Source organism: Prunus mume, linkage group LG6 (assembly GCF_029339155.1).
Source record: "Prunus mume cultivar Tortuosa linkage group LG6, ASM2933915v1, whole genome shotgun sequence".
Classification (NCBI taxonomy): domain Eukaryota; kingdom Viridiplantae; phylum Streptophyta; class Magnoliopsida; order Rosales; family Rosaceae; genus Prunus; species Prunus mume.
Window position 1 is genome coordinate 14,875,795 of NC_142703.1, and position 14,060 is coordinate 14,889,854.

At 35.5% G+C, this 14,060-nt stretch overlaps 1 protein-coding gene across 1 annotated transcript; it reads right to left on the minus strand.

Moving 5' to 3' along the window:
- Positions 1-4,816: 4,816 nt before the first annotated feature.
- Positions 4,817-6,918, minus strand: LOC103335156 (putative UDP-glucose glucosyltransferase). The gene is made up of 2 exons (XM_008238159.3): positions 6,158-6,918; positions 4,817-5,824 (listed from the first exon to the last, which is right to left on the minus strand). The coding sequence occupies exons 1-2, from the start codon at positions 6,749-6,751 to the stop codon at positions 4,997-4,999; spliced, it is 1,422 nt and encodes a 473-aa protein (XP_008236381.2). The 5' UTR covers positions 6,752-6,918; the 3' UTR covers positions 4,817-4,996.
- Positions 6,919-14,060: the final 7,142 nt, after the last annotated feature.

Here is a 14,060-nt window from a genome sequence, read left to right on the forward strand (position 1 = left end):
TAGGCCTCTATATTAGGCATAATAGTGAAACTTCTTTTTTTTTTTTTTAATAGTCAAATGTGATTTTTGTTATAAGGTTTTGCACACTAATTAGGTGCACGACCATATTTTACTTTTTTTATTTGGCAATCCAAAGTTTACAAGTGTATTTGTCATCGACAATGACAACACTCAATTAATGAGTTCTTCACAACGTCGAGCTTGGCACAAGGACTGGCTATATCTCTGTTTTGATATGGGAACATAATATTTATAAAGTTAGGACTCTTAGCTAGCCGCCTTTCGCAATCTTGATGGTGATAATAAACTCAGAATCAAACACAAGCACCACACCAAAGAGAGACAAAATTGTAGATAGAGTTCCAAGTTGCGATGTTGGCTTTCTTCGTTAGGTAGAGTGAGGATTATATATACTTGGTCATTTTCATTGCCTTCCTAACAAACAATGATTGGATCATTAGACGTCCTTCCAAAAAAGTAAAATATATTTTGCAAGCTAAAAGATGAGCATTCTCCAAGTTACATTGCCTAATGCCAAAATGATTTTACGTTTCTTTTTTAAGCATGCCTATCTTTGTTTTTGTGCATTTAACAAGTGTGGAACATATAAATCAATCGTCTAGGTTTGATCACGTGTTTAAGGACGACACAACATTATAAACCACGCCTTCAATAAAGATGAAATGCCTTTCTTTCTAAGTAACCCCATGAGGGGTTTACTTGTTGACCAAATCTGTAATCCCATTACGCCATGTTTAGTGGGTTAGATTGGATTGAATATATCCAATTAAAATGGATATGAGTCCAGTCCATTGTTTGGTGGGCTTAAGTGGATCATGAATTGGTTAGGATTCAAATTTTTTTCGGGATAACAATCCAGCATACGCTAACTTTCAAAACGCATGTTGAGACATTGATTTAGAAGACTAACGAGGAAACGAGCTAATCTTCCGAGTCGGTTTTTTGGGTTTGATTTCTTTTGATATCTTTGTAAAAAAATCATTCATCTTTCTGTGTCCCTTCCAGTATTGAAGCACTTTTCATTAAAGATCTTTCAGATCTAGTTTTCGTTCCAAAATTTGCATCATCCCTTTTTATTTATTTTTTATTTAATATTATCTTGAGTTTGTATTTTTTTGGATCTGGAAGTTATACTATCGATTTTTTTCTTTTATTTCAAATTAGCATTTTCTTTGAATAACTACAATCTTTTTTCTCTTGTAATAATTATATATATATATTGTATAATAAAAAAAAGATAGATTTTCTTTTGACATGAAAACAATGAATTTTATCTTATAAAGAAAGAAAATGAAAAAAAACACTGAAAAAAGAGAATTTTTAAAATATAAGATTTTCGAGTCCAGTCCCAAAAGGAAGGCATCAAACAATGACTAGGATTGAAAGTCTGATCCAGTCTCAACCAATCAAGTCTATAATATGAAGCCCAATCCAATCTGATCCTAACCATCCCACGAAAAGAGGCCTTAGGTTAGGAGTTGTTGAGAAGCCAAATATTCCGAGAGGATGGGTTATTCATATTTCATTTGATGGTCATAGGGGAATTGAAAGCTAAGCATTCGTAAGTCTAAGGATTCCCCTTAAAGCAATAATAAATACAAAAGTTGAGGTAAAAAAAGTAGGGATCATCAAAACTTCAAACCATCCAATGTAAAGACGGTTTTTAATGATGGTTATCCAGTTACAAAAATGACCCCATAGGCTTTCGCTTATAATTTATTTAATTCATTTGTTAAAAGTGTTCCTAATAAAATGAAATTTTTGGGGCGTGGGTAATAGTATATTTGGACCTGATTTTACCAAACATAGGAAATGAATTTTCCTTTTCTATCTATTAGGAAATGACATTGGAAGTAATTTCTCCTCCAAATCCGTTTCGTGAACCAAATAAAGCCCAATTGTGACAAATATAAGACGAGGTCTTGGCGCTTGGGCTCGTCCTCATCCCACCTATCTGCGAAGAGTTCAAATCGAATGAAGTCATCACCGACTTGGGCTCTTGGGCTCTGAGAAAATTTAATTGAAACACCAAACAAATACAGTGATTCTATAATAAAAGCTATTTACTGATTTTACTATTGAGTTGTGTTTGCATGCAATATGTACCGTTAGGTGAGATATTTATGTACTTCAAAGTTTGCTTTAAGCTTTTTCGAAGTGTTCCAAATCAAACGCGGGAGGTTTTTAAATAATATATCAAGAGGTGGAACCAATGGATCATTTCCATCCTGTCCCTTAAAGTTGAAGAGATGGAACCATGGAAACTTTTCATATGAGACAACTCAAATTGTACCTAAAGATGTCGGTACATTTTTTATTTGATAAACTTTTCATATGAGAATTAGCATGGATGATAAATATCTGTTTTTGGCAGCATGGAAAATGTCCATAACGTTACATAGCCAGTATGTGGCCTTTAGAGCACTAGGCCCCACCCATACTCCACCCAAGCCTTTCTCACTCCCAGAAATGGTAGAAATAATGCTTTTACATAGCCAATTAACAATTAATATTTCCTACAGCAATTAATTAAAATACGAACACTCGTATTATTTGTCATGAGGCTGGTGATCTAGTGACAACTAGTGGCAACTCCACCAAATTTCAGTGTGTGGAAAAGTTGTGCTTCTTGTCCTTACAGTTGTAAATGTCGACTGGTAGGAATCAACGGAGTGAGTTTCGCATTCTACACTTATTTGAAATCCAAATGAGTGATAAGTGGAAGGAAATGATAAAAGATTATAAGAAAAAGTGTCGTTTTGCTCCTTGAACTATGACACATTTCGAACTTACCTTCTAAACTATTCCATCTACCGATTTAGCACTTGAACTCATTAACAATAGCCAATGTGTCAAATATTCAATTATGCTCATATTTTTATTCTTCCTCAATTTGGAGGGATTTATATGTACAAAGATGTGTGAACTCTAAATAAAATAGAAAATATATCTAAATTACAATAGGAAATAAATCTCAATTACAATAGGACTAAATAAACTGGTGAGTAACTAAAAACCTAACTAAGTAATATGGAACCAAAATCCCAACTAAATAAGGTTGCACCCGCCGTTAGTTTTTTGGGGATTTCATCCACATTGCTATCTAAATGGACATGTGAGGGGCATGTGCTTCAAATTTTGAGGACATTTTTGTCATTGCCCAGCTTCCCCCCTTGCGCAGCCTCCTCTTGATCAGCAAATTCTTCCTCAGGAAACTTCTGCTCACCAAACACTTGCTCAACAAACTCTTGCTCAGTTGCTTCTTGTTGATCCACCCCATAATAGGAATATCCACCAACCAATCCTCTATAAAATTCTTGTCTGCATAAATAGTCTTTTGTACCACAGAGGCTTGACTCTCACCGAAAGGCCTAGCTGATGCTCTTGGAGATAGGTATACGACAAATAGATGCTTGCCTTTAAAGAACTTAAGGGTTTCAAAGGACAAAACGGATCCAAAAGAATTTACGTAAACTTTAATAACGCGTGAATATGACGAGTGATTTGAAAAGTCTAGTCCACATCATATACAGTCACAGATATGTGTGTGTTTGTTTTTCGTTCTGCTATGTGAGCCATAGATATCTCTGTTGTCGCGTGCGAATGGAGACTCTTGTACTATGATTCCTACAACTTAATATCTAGGAAGTCAAGAATAACCTAGGAGCATGGCCCTCCGTCTCATAAAGGTGTCTCATAATTAAAGCCAATTTCTTTTTTTTATTTCAAAATCGAAACTCCTATCCTCCCATCAAAATTAATGAATTTAAATTTAGCAACAACTAAAATATTTTCGGACTAAATTAATTACATAGTCAAAATTCACTTGAACATATAGGAGTTGGATTCCATTTTATGGGACGTGAGACAACACCGGGCAACGGTGACCAATTCACGTCTCGCAAAATGACATCATAATCTTGAAATTTTCGATATCTGTATATGTGAGTTTTTTTATAGTGCACACACACACACACACACACATATTCTTTTATAGCACATCTATATGAGTGCGATGCGACGATTATGTGTTTATTGAGAAAACTTAGTCTTTAGTGTCGTGAAAGGAAATAAATGTTTTTTTAATACAAACGATAATATAAATTATTCTAAATTAATTTAATCTATGGGAAGGAGATTTGAACTTGGTTGCAAGGAGACTGACTCATCGCCAAGGCTGGTCCTAACTTTTGAGTGGCTCAAGGGCATAAATTAAAATGACATCCCTTTTCCTTTTTATTTTTTATTTTTTATATAATCATAGTTTAACCCCAAAAAAAAAAAAATGTATGCACGTGTATATATTTTCTTTTTGGTTTAATTATGATAATTCTATTAAACTAAAATAACAAAAGAACACATAAAACATAAATAAATAAACCATGAAATTGTTGAGAACAAAAAAGTCATCAAACTAGAAGTACTAAACATTTTCTTGAAGAAAGTGTTCGATTAATTGGGTATTTGTTGTTCCAAAATAAAATTAATATTTTATTAATGTTCAGTTTATAAATGTGAGTCCTTGTATTGTTAAATATTTAAAGTGATTATTATTTGGGTCATTGTGTTATTAAATTCTAAGAAATCCATTTAATATGACCATGAACAATTAACCCATATGTATTTTATATAGATACAAAAATTTTGGGGCCCTCTTCATGCGAAGCTCTAGAATGTCGCCTCGAGCCTAGACTCAAGACTGACCATATTCACTATCCTGATCAACTAGTCAAATTAACCCACGTTAACAAAAAAAAAGTATATGATTAATTGAGTTGAGAGAGCTGAACCTGAATTTTCTCAAAATAATAATTATTCTCATTAATGCAAAACATAACACACATAAGTAGCTATAGTAGCATACATACATACACAATTTATTTGAGTTATAGGCTTGGATTTTAAATTAAGTAACGCCAAATATTCAAGATTCTTATTGAATATTATATAAAGTGGTTGTCAATTGAAACTTGTCCTAAGCAACAGACGTGATCTTGCTAATCTCGTCCAGAAAATCTTCAAGACTCCGGTCGGAGGAGCCGCCCTCCGCCACCGCCTCATCCGCTGCCTTCTTCCATTTCAAAGCGTTACGCCTCAATTCTACCGCCTTATCTCCCACGGTTGCCTCCAACAAGCACTTCTCAACCTCCGCCCTCGTGACCAACCTATTCTCAGCCATGCCCCGACTGAGTCTAAGCCCCACACCAAACACATCCACCAAGAACTTGGCATTGGTGACTTGGTCGCCCCATTGAGGAAAAGTCACAACTGGCACACCAGAAGTGAGGGCTTCAACCGAAGAATTCCAGCCACAATGAGTCAAAAAACATGCAACCGACGTGTGCCCTAGAACTTGCTCTTGTGGGCTCCATTGAACCAATTTTCCCTTGTCCCCAACCTCTTCCAAAAACCCTTGTGGCAGAACATGTTTCTCTAACCCAAATGCTTTGGCAGGTGGCTTGAGGACCCATAAAAATGAGACCCCGGAGCTCAAAAGTCCATGAGCAATCTCGTCAACTTGCTCTTGTTTTAAGTGGACAATGCTACCAAAAGAAATGTACACGACGGATGCCGGGGGCCTTGAGTCAAGCCAGTCAAGGCAGTCGTCAGCTTTCATTAAGTCTCCTCTGATGCTTGTTTTGGGAGCTTTGGGGTTCTTGAACAAGGGACCAACAGGCTTCACTATGCAGACTTGGGACATGTGCTCGATGATTTCGGGCTCCAGCTCTTGGAATGTGTCCATTAATACATAAAATGATTTTGATAGCTTCTTGAATTGGCCTAAGATTGCCCTTCCCAAAACCTGAAATAAAAAATATTATATGGTTACTATTATTTTTATTTTATTATCTCTTTCAATGAAGTAGAAAATAAAAAACTACAGTTTTAGATTTTTTTTAATTATAAAAAATTTGGCATAAGTCCAATTCATATGAACTCCAAATAATTTTTATTTGTGGTCAATGACATTAATAACTAGTTGACTATAAAGTCATCCAATTTAATGACAAATTGATATGTCAGCAAACATATCAATATAAAAAACTTGTTAGAAACTAGAAAGTTTCAAATTGGACTGAAACATGAACATACGTAATATAAAATTATCACATTAGAGAGAAAAAGTTCTACTGACCTGAAATGGATCAGAAGGGTGCAAGAAGCTAGGAATCTCATCATGCTTCAAAACAGGCATACCAGGTAGCTGAACATCCATATTTGGCTCGGCTTCCGTAGGAAACGGCACCGTCTTGTTGTTGTAATGGTAGTAAACCGAGAACACAGCACAGGACTGAATCCAGAGCGTGGCCTGTGGGATCCCAAGCTCAACGGCAACATCACAAACCCAAGGAATGAAGGGGTTGTTGACAACGCAAGAAACTGGACGACCTTCAGTGGCATGTCGTTTGATCATCTGAGTGACCAGCTCCTTCCCCACCAGCTCAAGCTTGGGCACATAGTACTCCAAGTCGGTTTGTTTTGGGTCGTCTTCTGGAAGCCCATCTGGGAAAAATTCAAACCTGATAAAACCAGAGCCAACTGGTGTGGCTTCCTCACTGATGCCATTGTTGGCTTTTCTCATCTCTTTGCCATAGTTTTCAGTCGTGGAGAAAGTTACCAACATGCCCTTGGCAGCCAAGCGCTTGCCTAGCCTGAGCATGGGGTTTATGTGTCCCTGTGCTGGAAAACACACCAGAAATATATGCGCGGAAGGAGTTTCAGATCCCATAGTTTTTTTGGGTGCAATATTTCCCACTTGATGTTGTTGTTTTGGTTGTGTTTGCAGGCAATGGCATGCATAAATGAAGGGGGTTTATATAGCAAACCTCAGCATTCTTATCAGTAAGTATTTATTTTGACTGGTTGTATTTCGTCCGCAACCTGATCAGATTTGGCTACTGCAACATGGTCTCATTAGACCCAGAGACTCTTAAAGGCGCAAGATATTCACTCTTTTTCGGTGTGATTTGACACTCTTTTATTGTATTTTTAGTATCAATAGTGGCACGCCTACAATCTAACCATATAAAACGTATTTTACCCAGTCCAGACCAAAATTACTTAAAACCAATATAATGGCACACTTTTTGGAGTGAAAAGACATTGCTTAATTTCCTTTTTTATTTCAAAGTGAGAATTTCTTCAATCCAACAATACATAGGACACAAAGAAAACAAAATAATAAGGCCATAGGACACATCCCATGGATGTTATATGTATTTTGCTGTGTTTCAATGCGTAGTGGCAGTCGGCAAACAAACATTCCATGCAAAATATACAAACTCTGATGTCTAAGAGGAATAAAGCGAAATATACAGGCAAAATCAAATCATTAATAAATTATTTTTCTCACCACATTAATCATGAATGTATGCTTACTATTACTCTTAAATTATTAATAAATCATTCTACTTTCATCAGATGGACACGTGTCAAGTATTGAAAGTTTATAAATCATTCCACTCTTAAGGTCTAATAGTAGTAGCAAATTAAACTTTTCAAATTAGAGTTTGTTAACTTATGTGGCAATTTGAAAATGTTCATTTGCTACTTGAATAATTTTTGCTTAAGAGCAATTCCAGCGCTCTAAGAGCAATTTTAGCGCATGAGGTGGGTTCAATTTGACTTTTCTTTTCTTTTTCTTTTTTTAATTTTAAAAAAACACCAAAATTTTTAGAATTTTTTTAAAATAAATACTTAACCATATTCTTCACTTCACACACCAAAACTCTATACAAAATTCTCTTCTCATATCTCATGTGAATAGTAGCATTGGGTTGCTATGACAATAGGGGAAACATAACAAGTCTTTTGCAAGGGTTGCCAATTCACATGAATAGTAATAGCCCTTGTCTTGCCCTTACCCTTTACTATGACAAATGGATTGAAGTGCTCTAATAGACTCTTCAATTCAATTAATGCAATATCATGAAAAAAATAAAAATAAAAAAAATGTATGTTTTTAACATTTCCTAGGTTTTGTTTTTCCAAAATAAAATTAAGTGTTTTGAAGAGCTAAAGTCAAATTACCAGTAAGAGATAGAAAAAGGTTGCGCTTTCCCTTGGCCTTCCTTTATTTGTTGTAACTGCTTTTTATTCTGACTTTCTTGGGACCTCTTATCCAAGAGGTTTTTCACTATTGTAACTTTTTTATTTCCTTTTTTATTTTTTATTTTTTAAAGTGTTGATAACATTAATCAATTAGGTGAAACAGTGTTGGTCTTAAGAAGCTTGGATTTGTTGCCAAAACCCATCAGGTCTCTGGTTCGAGACTGACAGAGAGAAAGAAGAAGAGAGAGGAGGTTACAGAAAAAGTAGGTAAACAGGAGAAAAACTTCCTTAGTATGGGAATGTCAGTGTCAGCCGTCCACGTGAGATCAGGCAAGATGTTAACAACTTTGACTTCATATTTAATTCTTTTTTTTTAATGAAACTTTTCATTCAATATTTTAAGAAAACTTTTACAGTGCGTTTGGATGATGAAATTTAAAAGTACAAAAGATCTAATAAATAACGAAGTTTAAAATGACAGAAATTAATATTCTATTTGTAAAGTTTCTTGTTTGGGTGATGGATTTAAAACATAGAATTTAACCTTTATTTGTAAAATTATCTTTTTTTTAAAACTCAATTTCTCTTGGGATTTTAAAAATGATAATTTTTAGATAGAATTTAAAGTTGAGATTTATTATCTCCAAATTCCATGATTTTTCTCACGTGGAATTTCTAAATTTCTATGTTTTTTTTTTATCCAAACACAGGAATTGGTTCATGTCAATTTAGAAATTCTGAGTTCTGTCAAAATCCCAAGTTTATTTCCCTCATCCAAACTCACGGTTAGTTGGCAGAAAATCTCCACAATACCCTCCTGCCCATTCCAATGTCTTCTCATCTAACCAAAAACACACGTTCTTTCTCCTTTTTTTTTTTGTTAGGTATGAAAATTGATTTCTTTGGTTGATATTTCTCCTCAACTGAAGCAGCCATTGCCATGTTGGTTTCTTTGTTTTTTTTTTCTTGGTTTTAATGGCTTTTAAAAAATAAAAATAAAATTGTTGCATTCTTTTAAGGTTTCGAATTTCTCACAAAGCACGCAAGAAATACTTTATTTAGCTATTTGGATGTATTCTTCAAGGTGGCATTTTCTTCAAGTGCAATGTAATTCTTTCAAATCATCCAAAATCAATTGAAACAATTGGTTGTTTAAGTGCAAGTTGGAAAAGGAATTAATTCGGATTCTAATCAATTATGATATTAAAAGATTATAATTTTGGCGTTCATTCTAAACTTCATGACAAATGTTAGAAAAAGACGCCCTCAATACGTGTCCATAACTTTTTAGCCAAGTTTGGCCACAACCTCCCCTTCTCATCTTTGAGAGCATGCTTTTCCTTTATTTGTTGTAACTGCTTTTTATTTTGACTTTCTTGGGATCTCTTGTCCAGAGATTTTTGTTGTTGTTATAACTCTTTTATTTCCTTATTATAAAAAAAAAGTGTCGGTAACATTAATCAATTAGGTCAAACTATAACATTAACAAATTAGATGTAAGAGTACTTATAGCGGCAAGCTTAGTCCAAAGGCCCCCTAGCTCCCAAAACCCATTCCATCAATGAAATCCTGTCTTGGCAAGAGGTGGGCTCCACCGAGTCAGGGCGAGCCAAAGGTAAGCTAACGTTAGTGTGACGTCAGTGGCCAATATAAATACTAAAAGAATTGGATTAAAAATATTTATAAAAAAAGAGAGGAAAAAATACAAAAAATTTAATTTTTTTTTCTATAAATACCTAGTCATGTTCTTCACTTCCTGCACCAAAACTCATATTTCTTTCCTCATATCTCATGGTGAATAGTGATTTCCCTTAGGTTGCCATGACAATAGTTGGGAATGCATAAAAAAAAATTGCTATGGCATACTATTCATGTGAACAGTAACCGCACTTGCCTCCCTTTGCTTTTTGCCATAGCAAATAGGTGGAAGTGCTCTAATAGTGAAACTTTGCCACAAATATCATAAAAAGACGCCCTCAATAAGTGTCATTAACATTAATCACTTAAGGCCCGTTTAGTTCAAAGTTCAGGAGTTTGGAAATAAGGTTATTTTTTTTTTTTTTTGGGGTTAATTTTGGTTCAGTACCTTGAACTCTTATCATTAAGGCACGTTTGCCCCTTCACTCTCAATTTAACGATTACATACCTTAAGCTTTTCAATTTTTTGTAATATGGTTCTAGGCTTTTAGCGTTAACTTTGATATCAAAATTTCCATTAATTGTTTTCATGGCAAGCATGAGTCTCACCTATTCGCTTATTTCGATGTCAGTTGAAGAGTATTTTCGAGTAATTGATGTCTTCCAGCCCATGAAGAACACATTACACGCATGTTTGGGCCTAAATTGAACGCGCCTAGCCCAACACGAAGAAGGCCCATAATAAAAGCTACAGGACTCAAGCAGTTTGGGCTTTTGCAAAACGAAGGCAAAGCCCAAAGTCCAGAGAGGCCTAGCCCAAGACTCATCAAAATATGGCAAGCAAACTTGGGCCCCAAAAGAAAAGCAGTCACCTTTGGGCTCCAGACAAATCAGAATGGGCCCAGATGATTAAAAGAAAAAAGGAAGAGACCCATTTTCAGAACTCACGTGACTACCAAAATGAAAAAGTCAACAAACTCAACTGAGTTGATTGAGAATTAATTAAAGCAGGTCAGTGGCAAAAGACTTCTCTGAATTTCTGCCACTAGAAGATCAAAATCCTTCTTATATATTCAAAAATATTGATTTCACTCCAAGAAGGCACCATCCTTTCAAGAGATACGCATGCCATATTTTCAAAAAGGAGATAAGCATGAGGACAGAGAGTTGTTCATCTGGGAAATCAAACTAACCATCACGGTTGAAATCTCACAATGGGCAGTTAAATTGGGAAAAGGAATTAGGCTTTCTCTTAAAAATAGGGAAGTGATCTCTAAGATTGATTGATGAAAGCCTATCTGCCAGAATTTAATTAAAAATCTTCCCTCTCTTATATCTATTTGTAGATCTTTGAGAAGACTTGCCGCCCATTATTTTAAAAGAAATAAAACCCTGCCGCTATGCATTTTTTTATATATAAATACAAGAGGAGTAAACAGGGCACAAAAAACACAATCAATCTTACACTCAATTCATCAATCAAACAAACAACTCAAAAATCAACCAAAAGCTCACTTGAACTCCAAGAAAAACCAGCTTTAGATCAGATTTCCCAAAGTTTAGACTTAACTATTCAAAACAAGATTATCTCTCATTACAAATTTGGTTCAGCAAAGCCAAAACAAGTAGAGTTTGAGTTTTCCCAAACATGAAAACCTCAACAAATCTCACAGTGCAGTCTCTAGCTCACCAAATCCTCAAGAACATCCACTTTGCCCATTCAAACTGAAGAAGTCTGCAGTTCGCCCACTCAAAAGCCTCCCAAAGCTTGAAGTAGATTAAAGCTCTGCAAAACTTGAACTTTGGTATCGATTTGTAGCTGAAGCTTAGCAGTTGAAGTTGTTGATAGTTCAGTCTAGCCAAGACATTTGCATCCACCGGATCGAGTCTTCTATCCGACATGAAATAGAGTTCCAGTTGTCTTTTAACTTTCCTAGCATTGATATGTATGTTTGTAGTTTTGTAAAGGGCAGTTATGCCTAAAACAGTCCAATTTTTATCAACTATTCTGGCTAGAACAACCGTTTTATACTGAGATAAATTATGAAAGTCCTTACCAGCCTGAGGCATGAAAAGAACTTACTTGGGAGATATTCCTCACCCAAATTCACAATCGTTTGTTTTAGAAATCAGTAACTTGGGGCGCAAGCTATCTATTTTCTAGAAGAAGTCAGCTAGAGTCTTCATTGCTAGTAGTGGCACACTCATACACCAAAGAAAGCTATCTTGTTGACCAGTCAATGGTTTCCAAGGCAATAGGGAACTTTGCCTTCCATCTCATGAGTAAATACAAAACGGGGTGAACAACACATTAATACCAAATCATTTTTTAACAAAATACCTTTCAACTGACATTGAAAGAAGTGAATAGGTGGGACCCAAGCTTATCATGCAAGCAATTAACATAAATGTTGATGATGAAGTTAACACCGGAACCATATTACACAAAATTAAAAAGCTTAGGATATGTAATTATTAAAATTAAGAGTGCAGGTGCAAATGTGCCTTAAAGGTAAGAATTCAAAATATTAAATTAAAATTAATCCCTTTTTTTTTAATATGAGGAAATGAGTTTGAAATTGCATCCCGTGGAGCCATTAGGTGAAACAATGAAACTACCATTAATCAATTACGTGAAACAGTGAAATTTCGTGATAAATAATGTAACCAAAAAACTAACTTCGTGATAAATATCAGAAAGAGACACCCTCAATAAGTGTCGATCTCTCAATAAGGTAAAACAGTGAAACTTCATGATATATCAGAATAAGGAAAATTTCTTATTTCTTGTAAACGTGACCTATAACTTGGGAGTCCGGCTCGCTCTCCGTGGCATTTCTCCAAGTTCTTGGCTCTCTTACTGGGTTCTTGTTTTCATTAGCAGATTCAATTATGAAATGGTTCAATCAAATTCCAAGTGAAAAAAAATAAAGCACCCTTGAATTTAGCAGCTTCAGGCCTGCAGTTTGAGTTCCTCTTGATGTTATGTACCAAAATGCGAGAATCGGATTCGAAGATTACTTTACGGTAGCCAAATGCCTCAGCCATTTTCACTCCTTTAAGGGCAGCTTCAGCTTCAGCACATAAAGCTCAAGGGCAGATTTTCTTTTCGGCTAGCCCACCACCACAGAAGTTTCTCATATCATCTCTTCTTATAACACCTAACCCAGCCATGCAGTTTGAAGCCTGCCAAGCCCAGTCGAAATTAATCTTAATAAACCCCGAGATGGGAGGTGTCCAGCCAACATTTTCCCTGTGGAGGTCTTGGTTTCGCGGGCCGCAGGAACAGGAGAGATGGCTTGGAATTCTAGAGCTGCCTCAGTTGCCGCATTTAGGACCCTAATGGGATTTAGATTCCTACCTTCAAAGATAAACTTGCAGCGCGATTTCCAGATTTCCCAGACAAGGAAACAGACCATAGACACAAACCAAGCAGTAGAAGTGGTTTGTTAACAGGGCTAACAGGGCTAATTGGGAGAGTAGTAGAAATTCCTGGGCAGTGGGAATTGGTAGAGCCGAAGAGAGGGAGGAGAGAGAGGAGAGAGAGACAAGAGATAACAGGGCTAACGTTAGTTTCGGAAAAAATTAAAACTAAAATTTATTTTAATTTTGATATGTTATATTTAAGTCCTCAGATTATTGTAAGGGTCCATATGAAGCGAAATGCAGAGAAATGTGTGAATTCTAGATGCATATGCTAGATAATAGGATGAATTTTATATCGTTTACGATGATATATACTTGAGAACATGCACATCTTACACAGAAGAATTCCAACATAAAAATAACATTGACATTTAAGTGACAATATTCTTACAAATTTATTTACCAAAGCACTATCAGCTGCAACATCAAAGAAGCTGGGGCACACAAATATTGCAGACCTTAATAGCTAAGCTAGTTAATAGGTGAAAGATCACCAAGTTGCAATTAATAATTAGTGACTAGAGAGGGTAGTATGCCAACCACCCACTTATCATAGCAAGACATTCTTCAGGCTTGTACTCTGGAGCACCGGCTTGAAAAATCAGAAAATTTAGTCTCAGCTTTTGCTGCAAATTGTAGTATGAAAAATATTTAAAGTCCATGATTGCCTTTATAGTTGTATATGTCAAAATCTTATATCTAGCCAAAGGCAACTAATCCTGAAAAATACTGCAACAATCCAACCAGCTTCCAACGACTGTGTCAAGGAGCATAGTAGACACATATGGAATAAATGATTAGCTAATGATGATCCTTCACCACGACATCAGAGCATATCACTCTAGATCATACGTGATTTCAGGAATTATATCAATCTCTTGTAATCTTTGTTATCTTGTTTCCTTCTGACTAATATTACCATA

Excerpts from the sequence above, each read along its gene's own strand:
- LOC103335156 (XM_008238159.3), bottom strand. The coding sequence starts at position 6,751 with ATGGGATCTGAAACTCCTTCCGCGCATATATTTCTGGTGTGTTTTCCA. Across the intron at positions 5,825-6,157 it reads ACCCTTCTGATCCATTTCAG|GTTTTGGGAAGGGCAATCTT; the intron begins GTCAGTAGAACT and ends TTTTTATTTCAG.